The sequence below is a fragment of the Nematolebias whitei genome, chromosome 12 (assembly GCF_014905685.2).
Source record: "Nematolebias whitei isolate Nwh7 chromosome 12, NemWhi1, whole genome shotgun sequence".
NCBI lineage: Eukaryota > Metazoa > Chordata > Actinopteri > Cyprinodontiformes > Rivulidae > Nematolebias > Nematolebias whitei.
The window spans coordinates 25,040,141-25,062,957 of NC_056509.1; the positions used below are offsets into that span (position 1 = coordinate 25,040,141).

Below are 22,817 nucleotides of genomic sequence, written 5' to 3' on the forward strand. Positions count from 1 at the left end.
CCAGATGGCTAGGCCTCAGACTGACGAAGCCTCTTGGATGAGGGGCGAAACGTTTCTTTTTAACAAAAAAACGAAGTCCAGATGACATGATTCAACCTTTTTTGTTACTATTTTGATACTTTCTTATTTTTATGCTCCTTTAAGCTTTTTCTTTTGACTTTTCAGCTATTGGTGCATTTCAAGTAAGCTTTAGCTTGTTCAGCAGCTTTCAGCAAACTCGTTCAGCAACAAGCATTCACACTGCATTTTTGCAGGAAATGCAATTCCTCTGGTTTCTTCACTTTTCTCTTTTGCAGAGTCAGAGTAAAACATTTAATTTCCTCAAGCGCTGTCTGTCTCCTCTGACAGGTTGTAAGGTGAAAGTGGCTGCTACCTCAGCTGCAGCGGTGAGGATTGCTGCTAACGAAAGAGCAACTTGCATGTCTCAAACAATGTAACAGTATCTAAACGAGGTCAGCAGGACATCATCATCACCGCTGCTCCGCCTGATGTACCAACTGAAGCACCAGCAGCGATTTGCAAAAGCTGCTTTAGCTTTAAAACCCATGTGCTAACTCATTGCATGTTTAAAGTTACTACTGTCACTACATATAGTGGCAGTAAAGCAACAAATTCATCTTGGCATTTCTCCTTGACATTAAGAAACAAAAGACTTGCCAATTGAAGTTTAATGATGTATGTTTTGTCTCGTAATCTGAATCAGCCTTTCATGAATAACCATTATTTGCAGCAAAATCAAATATTTATTTCTTTATTTTACTCCACTCCACTATAGTGATGGTGTTTTCTATAGAGATGGTGTTTTCTAAGGTGCACAAAGCTCCTACAGTGTCTGTTTTATTCCATCATCTATGTGAGCAGTCTGGTGTGTATTGATAGGGAGGAGGGTCGCTGCATGAGCCCCGGCTGCAACAATCAGCGCCTCCCATATCCATTGATTTAAGAGTGGACAAGGCCTTTGTGTGGCCCTGGACACTGCTCTACATTGTAAACAGCTGTGACAGCGTGGAAATATTAGATAACACGAGTTCTGCATGTTTGGACGAGTGCAGGCTGTTTTGTATTCTGCAGTTTTTAATAAAGAAATTACAGATGCTCGACATGTTTGTCTGACAAAGCAGGTTTTCAATCAAGGACAAAGTTTCATTTGGCATGAAAAATACTTCCACATTTTCTCCGCGTTATTATGTTTCTGATAACAACATAGGCCCACAAGAGCCATGTTTCTGCAAACCACAGGTTGAAAAAATATTTTTCTGAATGGGTTAGGATGGTAATATTATTTACAATATGGCTTGGTGATGTCATGTTGTAGGACTGCACTTTTAAATGCAGCAGAATCACAAACGCAAGCCTTCCTTTCTGTCATCTTACCCACATATTGGTGATAAAAACTGTAATTCAACCCCTTTCATCTGCAAAGCCCCACAGTTATCTGCTGTCAATCAGAAACGATTGTGATGTTCTTCCAGGCTAACAGGCAGGGATGTGTGCTATTTTTGAGTTTAAATTACTTAAGTGCTGGTCTCACAACAAGCTTTTACTGTAGCCTCTAGATTTATTAGACTTGTATTGTGTAAGGTTGCTTTAATAATCTATTTATTTATGGATATTTTTGTGAAGGTAATTAGGTATAGCACTGATTCTTAAAATAAATTTCCCAGAGAGAACAAGAAAACACAGGATTGCATTGTGGAGATTGTACTTTAATGTTTTGTACCGTATCATATTCTTTGTTGTGTTCCATTGCACTGCATTGTATCGTATCATGTTGTATTGACTCGTTGATTCGTGAAACGTGGCCGTATTTTCAAGTGGTCCATTGTTGTGAAGAAAAGAGAAAGAGCTGAGGCTAATAAATGCAAAATTTAGTACTTTGTATTTTTTTTTCAGCAAATATTTCATGTTTTGTAACATATTCAAAAAAACATTGTAAAATAAGGCTTAGGCATGCTTTATTTAACCAGTACAATCCTTTATAAATTGGTAAACAGACATGGACTTAACTTTATTCAAAAGTAGTTTTTATAAACTTGGTCTTTATTCTTTGTACAAAGCTGTTTTCAAGGGCCACTTTTGGTTGCACGGTTTATTTTTGTATGTATGACTGGAAAGAAAACCAAGCTACGCTCTACATAACCTAATGGACTTTTAGAACATGACTGATTGAGAAAAAAGGGGAAATCTTCAGTGTGAACAGAAACAACATGCTGCTGTACTCAGTACTCACCAATCTGGGTTTTTCTGCTATTTTCTGCCTCCACACTATAAATCCTGTGCCCTCACCACACTTGTCAAAAAGCACAGAGAGGAACTGGAAATGCCCTCTGTCCATCCAGCCAACTTCTGAGCTGGGTAACTTGAAAAATACGTAAGTGAGGTACTGACTTCCATTTCAGTGTGAAGCTGCATCTAGGTGTAAGAAAGGTCCCTATCAAAAATTGGGTTGTTATACACACATATACACACGTCTTACTATAGCAGCGCATTCCCACGGTCATGCTACCACATAAACCCACCAATGCACCATGACACAGGCCCAGACTTCTTGCACAATTTTCTGAGAAATTCCTGCAGCAAAATGCAAAAATAGGATGATGATCTGATATCAGGTCGTTTCGATAACCATGTCATATGATCACGGTCCCATCTTCGGCTTTAGGCCTTCATGACCAGTCCTGCTTTAAGGGCTTAGCAACCACCTTCCATAGTCTGCTCCCTTCTGGGGTCACCCCAGAAAGCAAGTTTACACAAAAGATTTGGCACTTGTTTCACATCAGATCGCCCTTCCTGACATAATCTGGGCTTGATACCGAGGTACTGACCACCGAGCTATCGTACCGCCTTATTAAAATTAAAATAAATTAATTTTAGGAATTATTGAAGGGCAGCACGGTGGAGCAGTTGGTAGAGCTGCCACCTTTCAGCGAACATGTCGCCTCAGTTCAAGTCCCAGCCAGGGACCTTTCTGGGTGGAGTTTGCATGTTCTCTCCATGCATGCGTGGGTTTTCTCCAGGTACTCCAGTTTCCGACCACAGACCAAAAACATGCATGTTAGGCTGATCAGTAACTCTAAATTGTCCCTAGGTGTGAGTGAGAGAGTGAATGGTTGTTGGTCTCTGTGTCCCTGTGATGGACTGAAGACATGTCCAGGGTGTCCCCTGCACCAGTGGATGGGCCACCAGGGACCCCGCGACCCAAAAAGAAAGGTACAGGTAAAGATAATGGATGGATGGAAATTCTTGAAGATTCTCTCTTAATGACCTAATGAAAAAAAACTACACGTTTTGCTCTACTTTAAAGAATATAATCCTGAAATGCTTCATAAAGCTTCAAAAACACACTAAACAGTATTGATGTTTATTGCTGGAGGCCGTTATTGGTCATTTTATAGCTGTTTTTAATAAATTTCCAAATTGGAAAGCAGCCAGACATTGACACAACAAAATTGAGAAAATATGATCATTTGAATGAATTTAATATGAGTTGGTCTTTTTTCTTCCACGGATTCTGCTCAGACATTTAAGTTCAAAGAGGCATGAAGCTTTCTTTGACAGGTCAGGAGAGAGTACTCCCACACACTCCTGGTTTAGACACATACACACAACCAAGCACATTCATTCAACCTTTATTTAGACAGGAAAATCCCACTGAGCCTCGAGGACTCATTTACAAGAGAGACCTGATTTCAACAAAGAATGATGACAACAACGGACAACAGCGAAAACAATAGACAGTTATAAAAAGGCATACAGATTTATTTTTTTAAAACCAATAAGATGGCTAAAAAAAGAAAAGTAACAAAAAACAGCTAGATTCTAAGGTGAATGTAAAAAACTAAAAACAGGAACATGTCTGCATTGGTCCCTGCCAGGAGTCCAACAGATTCTTAAAGCCACTTAGAGAGGTCACGGTCAAGAGCTTCAGGTCTTTTTGTAAAATTTTCCATACCATACCACTTTATTTATAAAGCACTTAAAACAGCGACAAGGCCAACTAAAGTGCTGTACAGACAAAACAACAGGTAACAGACAAAGCAATATACAAAATGAGGTACATCAGAATATAGACATAAAAACGATGCAGATAATGACGACAAACCAGTGTGGAGCGTACAGGATCAAAACACAGATCATCTGGTGTTGAAAGCTACTGAATAATAGTGGGTTTTTAAACGGGACTTGAAAACCGAGAGGGAGGAAACAGGAGCGGTAGCTCCAGGAAACAGGAGCAGAGCAGGAGAAGGCCCTTTTGCCTAGTTCAGTCCTCACTGAGGGAACACTGCAGGTAATAATGCCCTGAGAGCGCACGCTGTAACTGCACTCACGCAGAGACATGTAGGAGGAGATGTATGAAGGCAGCAGACCAAGAAGTGATTTAAAGATGAAAATGTACCAGTGAGAGAGTCTGCATGAAGTTAATGATGTCCAGTTAACCACTGAATACAGGGTGCAGTGGTGGGTACGATAATCACAGCCAGTTATGAATCTTAGTGCACCATGATAGACAACATCCAACATCTGCAGGGTTCTTGTAGGAGCGTTCATGTAAATAATGTCACCGTAATCAATGGAGGGAAGGAAGGTCACAGATACAAGGCGTTTCCTACTGTTCAGAGTTGGACAGGATCTGTTTCTGAAAAAGAAACCCAGTTTAACTTTCAGTTTCTTTACCAAGTTTTCCACGTGGAGCTTAAAAGAGAGATGCGAGTCGACCAAGACACCCAAATATTTATAGGAATCAACAAACTCAATGGGGACACCATTTGAGGATAAAATCAGAGGAAGAACTGCTGGGACCGACTTCCTGTTTGAAAAAAAGCATCCTTTTGACATGACATACCCAGTCATACAGGCCCTGTGCTGGAGGTCACTAATAAACGAGCATCCCACTATAAAAGTATGTATTGTCCTCATGTGTTTACCTCTCTGTATCTCTTCATAGTCGGTCTGTCGCTTTGAATTCGTTCCAATGGTTAGTTCAGTCGTTGCCAATATGTGATGACGAGATGATTGCTCCTGGCTATCACTTCTGTCAAAGGGTATGGCCACAGGGCAAACGGCAGCTGCAGTAACAGGTGATTAAAGCAAGCAGGCATATTGACTGAGGGCGTTTCATTAAAGAAACTGCAGCACCATTCGTCATCGACCATGGACAATAAATTGATCGGTGTCGCGCATTGCTGGAATCTCCTGATGAGCAGGGAATGAGCGTAGAGGCAGTATTACAAAAGAAACAGAAAGGGGCAGTGTGATGGACCTGATGGGTTTGGGTTTGATTCTTTAGTCAATTATGTCTGTGATTCCCTCACACAGATGAATTCCCCAAGTGTGAGGCAGGTCATCTCATTACTGCTCACTGAAAAATCGAAACTGGCATCTACAGCCGCTTTTCTGGACCTCCTAAGGAGCAGTCCTGCTCTCAGCCGACAGGAGGCTGAGCTGCTGGATGAATGAGGAGAACTGTGACTGGATGAATGAACAGATGAAACGGAGACGGTAACGATGAACAGAGGGGCTGGTGTCACTGCAGAAGGAACGCTCTTCATGTGGATCCAGAGATTATTGTGTTGAAAAGGCCAGAATGAGCACAATGGTACACTTGTGCAGGAAAAAAAAACACTTCAAGAGGAGCCAAAGATGTCATTAAAAGAAAAAACACTGGTTTTATTATTGTAAAAAAAAAAAAAGAAAAGAAGATAATCTGACACATCTAACAAATCCACAGATAATTGGACGTACAGTCCAAAAATTCACATTATTCACACTTTTGTCTTGATTCGTCTGTTAGTTTGAAGGATTTAATCCAATCACGAGTGCCTTTGAGGTGTAAAGCAACAGGAGAAGAAGAAAAACTGTAGCAGGAACATCAGGGAGACAAACCATCATTTAAAATTAAATTAAGGCGCAAAATAACAAAATACCAATAAATAAATGGCAAGTTTTAAAAGGATGCATTAATAGTTATTTAAATAGAAAAGGGCAGTTTTATTATTCAAAGATTCAAGGTTCTTTATGGTCATTCACATCACATGTGGTACATGAGGTGGAACTAAATTATGTACACAGGGTCACAGTTACATCCAACAAAAGCAAACATATAAAGTGTAAAAAAAAAACCCAATAAATAAGGATGTAAGATATAAAATAAGATATACGCGAAACAAACGTCCAGCGAAATGCTAAAAGATATAAAATATACGGCAGTCATTAATAGTGCAAAACAATACATTGAACAACAGCAGCACGATTCTCGTAGGTTCTGTTCTGCTATAATTTACACGCTTGATGCGGCACTAACATAAACTAAACTAACATAAACTGGGATTTATTCATAGTATGCAACAAAAATACAGAAACAAGGCGCCAGAAGTGAAAAAGAAATTAATCTACAGCAGCATGGTCCTGTTGGCAGAGTGGTTCTGATGACAGTGAGGTTCTCTTAACAACATGGTCCAGTTAGTAGTTTGATGATAATAAGGACCACAGCAGCTGCCCTCCCAGACTGACCTCCAGAACCGGGTCCAGCAGACGGAGAACATCCAAGGTTTCCTCGCGGAACCAAGCGGGTCCGTAGAGTTTGGTCCATGGAGGCAGATGGAGGATCACGGAGACAGCCACCATGACAGGCCTGAGCCTGAGGCTGGAAGGACTGAACCATGCTGGCACAATGGCAAGACAGAAAACTCCACAAGTGTGTCGCGGTCATACCCGCACTGTGGATGTACATTGTAGGTGCAAAATAAGGTTAAAACACAAACAACAGGAACAAAAAACGATCAAGTTCACCGGGAGCTGAAGCTGCGACTCGACTGAGTGCAGCCATCTTGGCATAATAATAATAATAATGATAATTGGCATTATGTCTAAGCTGTCAACCCATTAAAAAGTCCAGAAAAACGTAGACGTATCAAAGTAGAAACAAATTAATTGCTGGACTGTTGGTATGCAGTCTTTTCTTTAGTCACCGTGCTGGCATCAGTCTGTTCTAGTCGCACTTGGCACTCATCTTTGAGTCACTCCATGCCTGCAGTGAAATCAGATGTGACATTTTGTTAACCCAGCAAAAGGTCGTCCCCGGGGAACTGGAGCTGATCAAATAAGAAGCAGCTGAGACAGGAGCTCTCCAACCAGACAGCGAGCCTTGCCGTCAGCTGAAAGTCTGCTTTAGTTAGCGAAGAGAAACTACCGTCTGGGCTGGCATTAATTGATCTATTTTTTTAATTGCACTGTGTCAGTTTCTGAATGCAGGATAACCTTTTTGTGCAGATGGAACAAATGAGCTCGAGGACATCTTCCCATGAAACTGTTTCCCATGCAGCTTTAAAAATTGATGTTTATGTAGACCATAAAAACTGTTTATGCTCCGTTTGCTCCTGTAAATAACAATTTTCTTTATTTATTGAGGATTATTTGAAGTAGCAGTTGCAGCAGAGAGAGAAAAAAACCCAACCGTACATGTCTCTTATTTTATTTAATATTACCAATCAGTTGTCCAAGCAACACTTAATTAAACCATTTATTTGCTGCTTTTAACTCTGTATTAATATTAATGATGGAAAATACTAATAGACCTGTGTATTAGAGGCAATGGATAGAAGAAGCACTAGTTATAGATAAAGATCTGTGGATTTAATTGGAAACAAAAGCATGGCACTGGTTTAAATCGGCTTTGACCACACGTGGGCAATATATGGCCTGAGGGCCAAAAGTGGTCCTTAGACAATCTCCATGTGGCCCCCAAAATTCTTAATTGAAAAGAAACAACTTTTTAAAAAAATTATGCAAACCTGCATTTTATCAATGAAACTTGAGAAAGTTTAAATTGAACATATTGGATAAACATGTAAAACTTTAGATTAAGACAGGTCAAAACTTTTTTAAGTTGTCTTTCCAGAACTACCATACCATACCATTTTATTTATAGAGCACTTAAAACAGCGACAAGGCCAACCAAAGAACTAGACTGTACCTCAAAGACTCACAAAACAAACTTTTTACTACATTTATTTACTTTTCTTCTTTCGGCTGCTCCCTTCTTCAGGGGTCAACACAGCGAACTAAATCACACAACAACTTGGCCATTGTTTATTACACTGGATGCCCTTCCTGACACAACCACAGACCACCGAGCTACCACAGCCCTCTGTGTGGAGCAGAGAGCTGCTATCTAGAGCACCTGGTGGAGCAGATGGTGGAGGTTAAGGACCTTGCTCAAGGGCTCAGAGTCAGACAAATGAGGGTGGAGGCAGGTGTGGGCACCTCAACTATCCCATGCACATTTTGATGTTGTCGGTACCAGGAGTTGAACCGGTGATCTTCCAATCACAGGCCCACCTTCTCTGACCTCTGTGCTACCACTCCCAACTTTATTTATTTATTTATTTATTTATTTATCCATCCACCGGTCCGTCCGTCCGTCCATCCATCCATAATTTTTATCTGATTGTTCTTCCTTTACCTGTCACGAGGGTCATTGGTGCCCATGTCCAGCCACTACTTTGCGAGAGGTGGGGGACATCCTGGACAGGTCTCCAGTCCATCACAGGGACACATAGAGACAAACAACCATTCACTCTCTCACTCACACCTAGAGACAATTTAGAGTTACCAATCAGCCTAACATGCATGTTTTTGGTCTGTGGAGGAAACTGGAGTACCTGGAGAAAATCCACGCATGCACGAAGAGAACATGCAAACTCCACCCAGAAAGGCACTCAGCCAGGACTTGATCCAGTGACCCTCTCACTGAGAGACAGCAGATCTACCAACTGAACCACTGTGCCGCCAATCAGAAAATCTGTGCAACAAATTTTCTTTTAAAATAATAAAAGTTGTGGGTGACTCAGGCTTGTTTTGGACTCTTTTCAGTTTAGTTTCTGAAATTCTAAAGTTACATGTTGTCTCCCACACAGGAGCGCTCCTATTATAGAAAACACCCTAAACTAAACCTAAACCTGCACATATCCAAGCCTAACCAAGCCTAACAACTAGAGTAATTGCATTTCCTGAGAAAATGCAGGTTGAATGATTATTGCTTAATGACTTTCACTGAAAGCTGCTCAAAAAGTTTAAACGAGGCTGAAAAGGTTTCATGGCTAAACTGTTAATTCGAGTTGGATTTAAACGGCTTACATTTACTACAAGCAGGGAAAGAAAAGTGGGAAGCAGCAGAAAAACGGCAGTAATGTGTAGAAAAAGTTGAACAGAGCAGAAATGTAGCAGGAATGAGCAGAATAAGCTATGAAATAGACAGAGAGGCTGATTGCATGACTACAACTGGTCCAGAATGCAGCAGCCCGATTTTTAACCAGTACAGGCAAAAGAGAGCACATTACACCAGTTTTGGCCTCCCTGCACTGGCTACCAGTTCACCTTCGAATCCAGTTCAAAATACTACTGTATGTCTACAAATCACTGAACAGTTTCGCGCCCCCCCATCTCTCTGATTTGCTACAACCGTATGTCCCACCACGTTCCCTGAGGTCAGCAGACCAGTTGCTCCTCACAGTTCCAGGAATTCGTCTTAAGCGCAGATGTGACAGGGTCTTCTCTTTAGCAGGACCAAGACTTTGGAACGAGTTACCTCTGCTTGTCAGACTGGCCCCCTCCCTCTCGCTTTTCAAATCCCGTTTAAAAACTCACTACTATTCAGTAGCTTTCAACACCAGATGATCTGTGTTTTGAACCTGTACGCTCCACACTGGTTAGTCGTTATATTTATTATCTGCAACGTTTTTATGTCTATATTCTGATTTACTTAATTTTGTATTTTGCTTTGTGTGTTACCTGTTGTTCTGTCTGTACAGCACTTTGGTTGGCCTTGTAGCTGTTTTAAGCGCTCTATAAATAAAATGATATGGTATGGTATTAAGAGCTGCTGCCTCTCAGCGAACAGGTTCCTGGTTCAAACCCCGGTCCGGGGGCCTTTCTAGGTGGAGTTTGCATGTTCTCTCCGTGCATGCGTGGGTTTTCTCCAGGTACTCCAGTTTCCTCCCACAGACCAAAAACATGCATGTTAGGCTGATTGGTAACTCTAAATTGTCCCTAGGTGTGAGTGAGAGCGTGAATGGTTGTTTGTCTTGTTTGTCTCTATGTGACCCTGTGATGGACTTGCGACCCATCCAGGGTGTACCCCGCCCCTCGCACAGTGATTGCTGGACATGGGCACCGGCGACCCCCGTGACCCAAAATGGAACAAGCGGGTAAAGAAAATGGATGGATGGATGGGTATTACAAAAAACTGAAAAAAGCAAAAAAGAAACTGAAATGCACAGAAAAAAGCTCAAATAAGAAAAAAAAATGTAGCAGCTTAAACAAAGCTGAAATTATAAAAAGATGCTGAAAGGAGCATAAAAAGTTAAAATTGTTAGAAAGAGGGGCAAAAGGCAGAAATTCACAAAGAATTGCAGAAAAAAATGGCTGCAATTAAGGCTAACTTAATGAGAAGCTAAAAGGTGCATAAAAAGATGAAATTAGCAGAAAGAAGCTGAAAAAAGTTGAACCAGAACTAAAGCTCAAATGAATGTGAAAAGGTTTCTAAACTGGGTTTGAAGGCTTTGGAGAGAACGCCATTTAATTTACGTTAGAAAAGCATGGGCGAAAAAGCTAAATATCTCAAAAGGTTAAAAAATGTCACCAATACCAAAAGTCATAGAAGGAATGTCCTGAATGAGCTGAACGAGCTGAACGTTTTGATACATGAACTGTTGAAATATCAGAAAAATTGTGGAATGAGTTACATCCCATAAAACAAATGGAAGAAAAATTAATCTTAGTGCTTTATAAGCATTTACACAACTAATGATAATTGTTAAAAGGCTTACAAATATGTCTATATATATTTTTAATAGACTGTTAGAATACTTTGTAAATCAAAGTAAGGGGTGACTGCCAAGTTGAGTACAGCAGGCTAAGGTGGGTACAATTGGGGTAGGAAAGTTAGGCAGTGAAACAATGTACATGGCCTAAAATAATAGTTTTGCAAGTCAAGCACACAAAAATAAACCATCCATTCATCCATGCATTCATCCATCAATCCATTATCTTCCACTTGTTCTGAAGTTGGGTAGCGGGGTCAGCAGCTTGAGCAGGGAGGTCCAGATATCTCTTTCCACAGCCACCTTTTCCAGAACTTCTGGGAGGACTCCAAGGCGTTCCCAGGCCAACTGAGAGACATAGTGTATCCAGCGTGTCCTGGGTCTTCCTCGAACATGCCCGAACCACCTCAACTGGCTCCTCTCGATGTGGAGGAGCAGTGGTTTTACTCTGAGACTCTCCCAGATAACTGAACTTCTCATCCTATCTCTAAGGGATAGTCCAGCTACCTAGCAGAGGAAACTCATTTCAACCACCTGTATCCACAATCTCATTCTTTCGGTCACTATCCAGAGTTCATGACCATAGCTGAAGGTAGGAACTTAAACTGACCAGTAAACAGAGAGCTTTGCTGAAAATAAACCAAAGTTTTTAAAATAAATGCATACACAAAACCCAGCTGGTTCACTTGACACTTGGTCATAACTTGAAGATTTAATTGAGATTGCAAGTGACAATGTGCCTGTTTGGTCACAATTTAGATTCACCGACCAGTCTCTAACCATCACAGCCCAGTGAGATATGGGCCAAAGGGTTCTGTTTCACCAAGTTGATCTACTCTTTTCATGTATCATTGATGACTGCAGAAATACATACAAGTCATTGCTGTCGTGTAAAATGATCCTGAATCGTCACAGTAAATGATGTTTCTAGACCTCTATTCAGTGGTTCTTAGCTCATTCCCTATTGACTGGTCTCAATTTAGCTCTGCAATACTCCCATCCAGCTCCATCACGCTGTTATTACTGATGAACTGAACAAGTAGCTACTTTTCATCCATCATTGCTGAAAAAGATATTAGATTCGATTCGCCCGACTGATTCTAAACGGTCCTTACTCTTAGACGATACGTTACAGTCTCTGAGCGCTGCCTTGTTGTTTTTATTTATTTATTTGTTTATTTTTATTGCAGGGAAGATTGGGAGAGTGGGACTTGATTTTATGGACGAGTTTTTCCTCAAAAGGTCAATAAATGTAATTATCTCAGATAATTATCCCAGTGCAGCAATGTGTGATGAAATTACACCAGACAAACTACTCCGAGCATCTTCCACCTTTCAGATGGTACGATTTGACTGATGAAGGTTTTACTGTCGAAGCTGTTAGGAGACGTTAGCGCTAACCTGACATGAAAGGTAGTTTTCCCTTTGGAAGGAGCAGATTAACTTCTAATACCCCCTCCTTCCATTTACGAACGTTCATGCTTCTTCTCTTTTGTTCAGCTTTATTCAGATACGGAGGCTCCAAATCTAACACATCTTCCATGGTCTTCTACAAAGTAACATCAAGACCAAACAATCCCCTTTGAGCGCAAACTTGGCATTACGTCCTTTTAACTTGTAAGATTATCTGACAGCAACCGACTCAGAGGGGGTTGCCGTCTTCCTCTGCCAGCTGGGGTGCAGAGAAAAATAGTGTTCACTATAAAGAATAAACACTGAGCATGTTGATGAGACATGACTAGAAACATTCAAGTTCAGAAGCAGACAGACCAGCAGAACGAAGCTCAAAGAGAGACGGGACGGAGTAAAACACAACAGAAAAACACAAAGTTTATGACCGACATATTTTAATGTCTTAAACGTTATACAGCTATTCTAAAAAAAAAAATTAAGTGCCTCAAGAATTGCTTGTGAAAGAAGTCCAAAAGTTGAAGACTCTGCCTGAACCATAAGTAACCTCAAACATTTTATAAGGTTCTGCATTTGAAGGATGCAGTACTGCAACATTCATTTCTATTGTAAAGTGAATAAGTTTAAAATGTAATGTTTTAGTGCGACTTTTAAACTTAGGATAGAATACAGTTGAACAATTACAGGGAAATCTGCATTGTTTTATGGCAAAAATATGTCAAATTGGATAGACAGTGTATACAAAAGGGAGGTAACAACTTTAAAATTAAACTAGCTGCTTAATCAGACATTGAAAATGTTACGTAGGCCTGTCACGATAAAAAAAAAATTTGCAGGGCAACTGTCTCAGAAAATTTTGCGATAAACGATAATATTGTTTGAAATTTGACAATAATTAGTAATTATTGTCAACTTTAAGAAGAAATGTTGGTTCATTTTTGTGTGTAGTACCTTTTTTTTACCACTGGATGGCAGTATAAGACCGTTTGAACCGAAGGATGGATAGTGAGGTAGCGAGCAGCGTGTCTCTTTAAAAAAAAATGAGAGGGAGGCCCCTTGACGTGAGTGAGTTGTCTCTCTTCGGTTCTCAAAATGGTGGACGCTCGGTGTGGTTTGAGCTGTTTAGCATAGCATTTTTTGCACAAAGCTTTTAATAGAAAATCAGTAAACAAGTTCTCAGCTTCTTTTTGCAGATAAAAACAACTTTTTACACAAAGGCATGGGTTTCAACCGTGAATTTTGGAGCTTTGACAAGACAAAGGTTTTTTCCTGAGGTCGGCCTGTTAGCTTAACTTGTAGCTTAGCTTCTCAATTTAGCTGCTTTTAAAGATCCAAAAACGTGATTTTGGATGGTTAAAACAGATTTTAAAGAGAAAAGAGAAATGGAGAAGTCAGTGAAGAGCACCGGAGTTGAGCCTTTTGTCATCCAGTGTCTTAAGCAGAAAGAAAGAGACAATAAGAAACGATAAAGCCGATAAATGAAAATGAGGTCGATAATTTTCATTTATCATGCGATTAATTGATTTATTGTTTATTGTGACAGGTCTAATGTTATGTACAGTATTGTAACATGGTACGTGTAGTAAATGACAATTTTTGCTTAATCTGTAAAAGTAAGTGAGTCACAACCATTTTTGTGTTGGCTAATGTTAACTAGCTGTGGTGGCCATTTTGAATTGGATGGACCCCAAAAGTTAATAGTTGTAGATGTGCATCTAATGATCACTTCCTGAACGTTTCATTACAATTCATGTAGTGGTGCATGAGATATTTTGCTAACAGACAAAAAGGTTCGCCACCAGCAGTTAATCCTGTGGTGTTAAGCACAGATCTCGTGCGACGAGTAGCTCAGATTATGTGTTGTGAATCACTCTCAGCTACTCCCACACAAAACTTTAGAACCACACCTTTGAAACTGACTGAAACTTTGCTATTTTTGTTTTTTGTGTGTGCAAAAGTTGGCTGTTGCGCCCATCTAGAATTGGGTTGGCATCCTAAAGATATATTGTATGTGTGATGGTTTTTCTGGAAAATTCCATTGAAACTTGTCCAGTGGTTTACGAGATATTTTGCTAACATACAGACAACACACAGATACGGGCAAAATCATTAGTGCACGAGGAGCAATCGTCATCCATTTCAAAAGGTTTATTTTACCCACATGTAAAGTACAAAGCCCTGGGCCATTGCCACCTCACTATGCAGTCACAAACAATGGCCCAGAATATAAACTCAAAACCCATCTTCTTCAGCTCGGCCACACCTCCCAGGAGGAGTCACCACCATCGACGAATGGGAAGCTCTACTCTAACATGTGACCCATCTCTCAACCAATAATATCTCGCCATCTTGGGTTCTATAATGGGTGGGTGCGTGAATGTTGGGAGTTGTAGGCATGTAACTGAAACTACATTTTCTACCGGAAACGGAATCAGATCGTGTTTTAACACAATATCATTCTAAATAACAAAACAGGATACATATATCTGGACATTTCATTAAGTTAATATATTATCTGATAAAATTATATTTCAACTGGTGGGTGGCAAATAATTATAGGAAAATGTAGTGTACTAGAACCTACAAAAAATATTAAAGTATAAATTCTGCAAGTTAAAAAAACAAGTATTATGGTACAAAATACTGTTCTGCATACAAAACATTAGAGTAGATGTACACTAATAGGAAATTACAAGCTTCAGTCAATTTAAATAAGTCATCATGGGAAATATGTCTTTTATTCAAGTGGGATTTGTGTAGAAGACACTTTTTTAACCAGTTGCAATCTATTCCGAGGGTTACTGGGACGTTTAGCAATAAGTTTTCTCTCAGTACAACTGTATGCTAAGACAAGAGTGATGCCAAGTATCTAACAGTGTTTTTTTTTTATTAGAAGTCTGTTCTTGTTTTTTGCTTCAGATTTAACAAAAGAACCACGTCTCTCCATCTGTGTTGGGGACTTGTCTGAGTTCAGTAATGGAGCTGACATTTTCCTGTTCCCATCTCAGTTCCTGAAAACGAAGTTTTAAATAGGATCTGTTCTTTATTAGACTCTAAGTGTTGCTTGTTCTTTTGAGATATAAATATACATTTTGCATTTTCCCTGCCGAGTTGAAGATTTTTTAAAACATCTACTGCCTGACAGTTTTTAAATGTTGTAATGTCTTTTTTGTTGTTACCTGTGAGTTATTCGTAATGAAAGTGTATTTTTATTTAAATCCTTTTCATCAAATTCCATGCTTGATTAGGTTAATAATTGATTATGGTAGTCCTATTCTATTGCATGGCTTTAGTTCTTTTTGTCATTTTCTAATTCTATCTTGATTTAAAACTCGTATTGGTGAATTGCACCATATTGTAGCTTAAGGGGTGAATTTGATTGCATAATGTTTTTTACTTCTCATTCATGGTTCTCAACTGTAAAAAGTGGAATGCTCCCTCTGGTTCAGTTGAGACATTACCTCAAGCATAGGCCTCAAGCTTGTTTTTAAGTGAAGACAGGAAGGAACATACAGGAGCTTTGTCTGTCATAATGAGGGCGCTGATCCGGTCTTTCATGATGAAGAAGCTGAGGCAAAAGACAAAGCTCATGATTTAAATGGACTGTACTTATATAGCACCTTTCTATCTGATCAAGATACTCAAAGACACTAGAATCTGGGTCCTCATTTACCCATTCATACAGCACTTTACTAGATCTATGCAAACCTAATTAAACAAATCATTGTAAAGAGACTAATCAGAGCTTTAGATCACATTCATACACTGATGGGACACACATCAGAGGCAATAAGGGGTTCAGTGTCTTTACTGGTCCAACCCTCACCTATGTTCACAAGGTATCGATCATGACTAAAACAACAAGGCCCTGGACACAATCTGCTGAAATGGGCTTCTTTTGTTTGGTGACCTGTCTTTCCACAGATAATCAGAGTAAGTTTGTCTTTTGGATGTAGCTTTGAGTTGATTTATTGCTTGTGCACATTTGTCAGCAGAGGTGGCTCAGACATTTTGTTTGGATTCTTCCTGGAGGTATTCTGGTTATGTTTTCTAGAGATCCTGGAACAGATCCAGAACTCGCTTGTATCCTCTCTGGCCCAAGAACACTTTGAGATCCTCCCAGGGGTGATTTGAAAGTGCTGCTGTAGTATGAGGTGTCTGGCTTTCCCTCCTGAAGCTGTTGCCTCCTCAACCCGATTTCAGATAAGGGGAAGAAGGTAGGCAGGTGGTCGGATGGATGTTTATTATATCAGATTACCAAGATATTATCAGTAACAGACCAGAGGTCTACAACCTCACAGCCAGCTTACACCATGTGATTTCAACATTTGGATGGACTTGCATATTGTACACGTCACTGTGTGTGTCTCAGTATGAAATCATCTATCCAGCAGAGTTAACTCAATAAATGGAAAGTAAGCGCTGACATATGATTCATCCAAATGAGCAACAGGAGGATGACGCAAAACAAACTGAAAATTTCTTGTTGGTCATTGTTGGTCATTACAATGTTAAACAGACTGTCTGAGCCTGTCACAACCAAACATTTACTTGGATTCTTTACCAATGAAAGATTTTGTCTAAAGTTACCAGCAGTCACACCGTGTGAACCCAGCATTAGTCCATAGCAACACAGCAATCTAATCATTATCTAAATGTTGTTTCATTTCTCCCATAACAGTCTAGTTTGTTGAGCAAAGTGATTCTGGAAGCGTACCAAATGTCTTGTCTTTAGCTGAACACTATAGTTTTCTATACTTTGGTAATGATTATGAATCCTAATGAACCAGCAACAATGAAATGATCTTCGCAGTCACTGAAAGTTTCAAACGGCATATATTCTATTAGAGATATACTCTGCAAGTGTTTAGTTAGGTAAAGTTTCCCACATTTTGGCAGGCAGAAACAAGCTTCTGTTGTTTTCTTTTTAATTTGTCCAGATTTAATTGGAATGATCAACAGATGCATCTCAGACAATTAGAATATTGCATAGCCAGCTTTTGGTACCCTGAGCAGTGTGGGCAGGAGCCAAGTCCTGCTGAATTCAACCTCTTCATATTATTCAATTTTTTTTAGGCACTGATTTTTTTTCTTCATTATTTGTAAGCCATAATAATCAAAATTACAAGAAAAAAAAACTTGAAATATTTCACTCTATGTGCAATGAATCTACGGTATATACAAGTTTCACTTTCTGAAACGACTGACAGTTTTTGTTTCACTATATTCTAATTTTTGAGATGTGCCTGTATGTTTCTCCCAAGTTTTCCTCTACATCATTATATTTAGTTTAACCAAGATGTGGTGAGGGATGAGTGTAGCTGTTGGGAATAGTCTTTAATTGCTGCCTTTGTCATGCTAACGTCAGCTCTTAAGCACATCAATCTTGACGGGGAGATCATTAAACGTAGCACACACGAATGGGTGGGTCTATGTGATCATTTTCTAACTGTACTCATAAATGTGTGGGTATGCATGCGTGTAATTAGAAGGACTGCTGTGGTTTAGAGACTAAAAGGGACAGGTGACCTTTCTCACTCCCTCTAACAGTCCCTGCCGAGCACATGAGCATGCCAAGGACTTAATTGGTTTTCGATAGTAAATCTCAGGAGAGTTAGTAAAGAAAATGTCTAGCTCCTAAAGCTGTTGCCACAGAGACTACGGAGCTGTCTTGAAGTATTTATTTTCTAGAACACCAACAGTACATGAAAGTAGAAGCCAAATTCACTGTTTTCATTGTTTTTAATTTACTTTTTAAATTATAATTTCCCATTGAATAGCGTGAGTAAAACAAGCTTTGAATTGAGAACTTTTAACTAGGTTATTTTTCTTCTTGAATTATGTATTGTCTCTGATCTTTTTTGTCTTTTCTTGGAAAGCCATGACATTCTTTGCAGCCATTTGTTTTGTTGGACAGGCTCCTTCACTTCCCCTGTGGACATCACGTGGTTTGGAAGCTGAGAGACTCCAGACTCAAATTCAGAAGTGTTACACTTCGCAGAGATGCTGACAACACATTCTGTGTAGAAACACATCCACGTTCTTCGATGCACAATTTGATGCCTTAACTTTATCTCCACAGAACCGACATGCTCAACTTGAGTTGTCTTTTTAATACAGTACCCCCCTTTTAACAACAGCAGCGCCTCACTGCATGCTTTCATTCCATCTGTATCTGTTTGCAATAAGTTACAGAGCAGTTCATTTAAAGAAAAGAGAGAGTTTACAAACTTTAGATACATTTCCTCTTCTCCACACAATTAATTTTGCATTGATGGCTCCAATAGCCTGCCAACAGACTGGCTAATGAAAATCTGCTGGTGTTTTTGTGTCCAACAGAAGAACCATGTGTTTTTTTAGTCATATTTGATCAAAGATCCCTCTCAGAATCAGAACCAATCAGACATAGCAGCTCCTTCCACACGGCGTGTGTCATGAACCCAGATTGTTGGTAACACAAACATTGAACATGTGATAGAGTGACCACTTGAGCATTGTAACATATCCAAAGGCTTGTTTAAACATTCAGTAAGTCTTTGTTGGCAGATCAGTGGATCACACAGATGCCACACCAAATGGAGCATCATGTGAGGGTGGTAGGTGGCTGGCATGGTCCGGACTGGCAGATGGTCTGAGGATGTCAAGCCAGCAGGCTCTTTGTGACACTAATGATGGCAAAAGGCTAAATGATGACTATAGACCAAGGCTTACTATTATATCTGCACATTGCTCAACAGGGATTCTCACTTAGTGAGGGATTTTCAGGTCAACACAATTCTGAATGAGTTTTTCTTGTCGACTTAGCTCTTTATGAATAGAACCACGAGGGGTAAGTTGACACCAACAAACACAAAATTCAATTCAGTTCAGTTTATTCATTTACAGTAGCGCCAAATCACAACAGAAGTCGTCTCACTGAACAGAAACATTCACATACATAAAAAGTCAATTAGTAAAGTTATTTATCTAGGAAAGCTTTCAGATTGTGTTGGATCTTCACTTTGTCGCAGTCTCCCATCCCGAGCAAGCACAAAGGAAAAAGTGGAAAGGAAAAACTCTCTCTTTACAGGAAGAAACCTCCAGCAGAACCAGTCTCAGGACCAGCGGCCATCTGCTTCGACTGGCTGGGTTTGAGAGGACAGGAAAGAGAAATGAACACAAAATGGCAGGTCCAGGTGTACAGTAGTCCCTCATTTATTGCCAGGGTTATGTTCCAGAGACACCCACGGCAAGCGAAAAACTGTGAATTAGGAATGCTATATTTATTTGGATATTTACACATATTTTAAAGCTTTATAAACCCTTCCCACACTCTCGCAATGTTCTTAAGAATGTTCCAAACTCTTAAACCTACATAATTTTAACAACATACGTATGTTCTGTACAGTACTGCAAAATTTTATATGGGTACTCACCAGCTCAGCAAACCTGCAGCTCAGTTCTGGTCAGGCTCGGTTCCAGTTCAGCAGACCTGCTCTGCAGCATGAAGTCCAACGCCCCGTCCAGGTTGATGTGCACGTGGATGATTGAGCTTCATGAAGCTTCAGGATTAGTTGCGACTTTCTTATCAGTTCTGTCAGCTTAATACATTGTTGCTTCTGAATTTGCGTTGCTAAACTATCCCTCCATTTCAGCAGAAAACAATGGCTGGAAACACTGTTGGCTTCTGGGTAGTGTAGTTCTTTTGACTGGCGTTACAGTATAGGCTTATTGAAAGAAAACTACAAAATGGCGGCACCTGTCCGAAGTATTTTTTTCATTAACTTTTTATCCCATACTCTCCCAATCATGTGAGTAATATTAAAGTAGACAATTGTGTGTCGTGTACAATCCTACATTGAAAGACCGCAAAAGAGTGAGTCTACGAAAGTCGAGCTGCGAAGTAGCGAGGGACTATTGTACTTTCTATAGGAGGAAAGACAAAAAAACACGTTACAATTGAAATAATTAAATACACACAGGTAGAGTAGAATAAGTACGTACGTATGCAGAGGTACGTGCATACCCCCCAGTGTACCCTCCGTGCAAAGCTCAAATTTTTACGACTGCATACGCGTACGTGGTGTCGCACAATAAACTGCCCAGTGACGGACTGTTTTGTATGCAACGCCAATGTATTAAATTCCCCTTCTTCATCTCTGATCTGGCCTTTTCTTTTGTTTTTTTGCCAAGAGGCAGTGATCTCTTCCTCCTCCGTTGATGCCATGACTGAAATGGTGAGAAATGAAGGAATTTGTCACGAGCGAATTGAACTCAGGTCCAGTGTGGCTGCGGGAGGATCTGGAGATTTCCTGGTGGGCTGGTCTGATGTGTGGGCTGTAGAGCCAGCGCTCTGTTTTATTTTATTTTTTAGATCTTTTTATTAACAACATATAAACACAGAACACCGCTGCGGCAGAGGCTGCCAGCACTCGCTTTTTTTTCTTTTTTCCGACCTGTCATTCAATCCAGTAGGCGTGTCAGCAAATGACCAATCGGCGACCTCAATTTGTCCCGAAGGTAAACGCCCCTTGTCTGTGAAGCTGCTCTGCAGCTGCTCGGGGTGTACGCTGGAGTATCATGTCTGAACCCTCTGCGTACAGTACACGCGTACGTACGAGTGAAAGGACATACGCGGCAGCATACTGGAGCCTTTAAGGGATAGCTCAGGAATCCCAAGCTAACCCTAACTATAGGATTTATCAAAAAGGAAATACTTAAACCTAATCTTAAAAGTAGACAAGGTGTCAGCTTCACGAACATAAACTGGAAGTTGGTTTCACAAGAGAGGAGCCTGATAACTGAAAGCTCTGCCTCCCATTTTGGTTTTGGAAACTCTAGGAACCACATGTAAACCTGCAGTCTGAGAGTGAAGTGCTCTGTTAGGAATATATGGAACAATAAGATCTCTGATACAAGCTGGAGCTAGGTTGTTGAGGGATTTGTAGGTTAGGAGCGTTTAAGTTTCATGCCTGGACTATGTGTGAAGTCTTCTCAATTTTGGTTTGAGAAATATTTTTTTCAAAAGCTAACTTATTGATGCTGTTTTGTAAAAAATAAAGCTCAGCCATGACCCACCAGAAAAAGTATTACTTTTGTAGATTTTTTAATTTTTTTAAATTTAAACCTAATCCAGAAAACCAGCTTCTCCTTATCTGTAGTCAGTTTTTCTGCTGTATAACGGTTACAATACATTTCTGTCTTACAATTCAATTCAATTCAAAAATACTTTATTAATCCCAAAGGGAAATTATTTGTTGTTGTAACTCGTTATCCTCGTTTCATTAAGAGATGTTATAGATACTGATGGCTGTAGGCAGGAAGGATCTCTTGTAAAGATCCATCCCACGGTGGATCCTAAGAAACTGGCTGCAGATGCTGTCCGATCCGTCCATCCAGACTCGGCTGGCCTCTTGGTTCCCCCCGTCTGTAGGACCGCCTGAATGCTGGGCAGAACTCCTCCCAGAGCGATGGCCACTCCTCCCAGCAGCCTGCCAAGCTCCTCGTAGCTGCGGACAGCCAACTGTAGGTGCAGAGGGATGATCCTGTCCTTCCACTGTCATGAGCTGTGTTTCCTGCTAGTTCCAGGATCTCAGTGGTCAGGCACTCGAGCACAGCTGGCAGGTAGATGAGAATGCGTCCACATAACATCCTTTTGAACTCATTTGAGATTTGGGGCTGTAGTTGAGATATTATTTGAGCTTTTGAGATGTTAATCAGCTGCTGTTGGTTGTAGAAAACTGCCTTGTTGCCATGGTTACGCATCATAACAAATGTCCAAAACTATAAACGTTTCAGTAAAAATCCTTCCAGCTGCACAGCATCCGATACCAGAGGAAACAATCCTCCAAAAAATGTGATTTACATCCAGAAAAAGAGGAATTAGTTTCCAAAAACAAAATCTCAGAATGAAAGTAACAGAGCTGCTCCAACATGCAGCCACCATGAGCGGCGCAATAAATTACTTTGTCTCTCTCAACTTTTTTCATTCTAAATTTGTTCAAAATTGTAAAAGACAGCGCTCAGTTAAGACTCCTAAAGTGGTTTGCCTTTGTATCTGCTCAATGAAAAAATTCAAACAAAATAGCTAAATTAAAAAAAAATTGTTACAATTTAAAAACCCATCATTTGTTATAGAAGTAGTGTTCACATATAACCAATTCTTTTGGTTGATTTCCATGTTTTATATTCTGTCATGGTCTTTGTTTTGTGTCCACCATGCAGCCTATTATTCCCTCTTCTTTACAGTCTCATGCAACAAGCTCATGTTCATGAGTCAAGGTGTTTCAGATAATCTGAAGAATGTTTGAGAACAGCGTAACCATGCTTATCTGAGCAAATAGACCTTTTCTCCCCTAAAGCATTGTTTAAAAGGTAACTTTTGGGAGTCTAACACAGAGCCGCATTACTTAAAGTGCAACACTGCTAAAATATTTCCTACATTTTGTTATAAGTATACTTCAGAATGAGTAATAAATGTATAATGGGAAATATACACTGCTATACATCAATCATAATAATCTAACAAATGAAAATCCAACCAAGTCTCTGTATGTGTACACTTTGTTCAAGGATTTCTCATCTCACATCTGCATTTTTATGGTATGA

General features: G+C 40.0%; 2 protein-coding genes across 2 annotated transcripts in view; one reads left to right on the forward strand and one right to left on the reverse strand.

Annotated features, from left to right (window-relative positions):
• Window positions 1-369, forward strand: part of LOC119418478 (1-phosphatidylinositol 4,5-bisphosphate phosphodiesterase beta-1-like) — a 65,126-nt gene extending 64,757 nt beyond the window's left edge. Inside the window, exon 4 of the mRNA XM_037685767.1 lies at window positions 349-369. Coding sequence (XP_037541695.1) covers window positions 349-360 — 12 coding nt within the window. The 3' untranslated portion in view covers window positions 361-369. The remainder of the gene's footprint in view (window positions 1-348) is intronic.
• Window positions 1-22,817, reverse strand: part of fermt1 (FERM domain containing kindlin 1) — a gene marked incomplete at its 5' end in the record, with an annotated part of 928,370 nt that overhangs the window by 176,646 nt on the left and 728,907 nt on the right.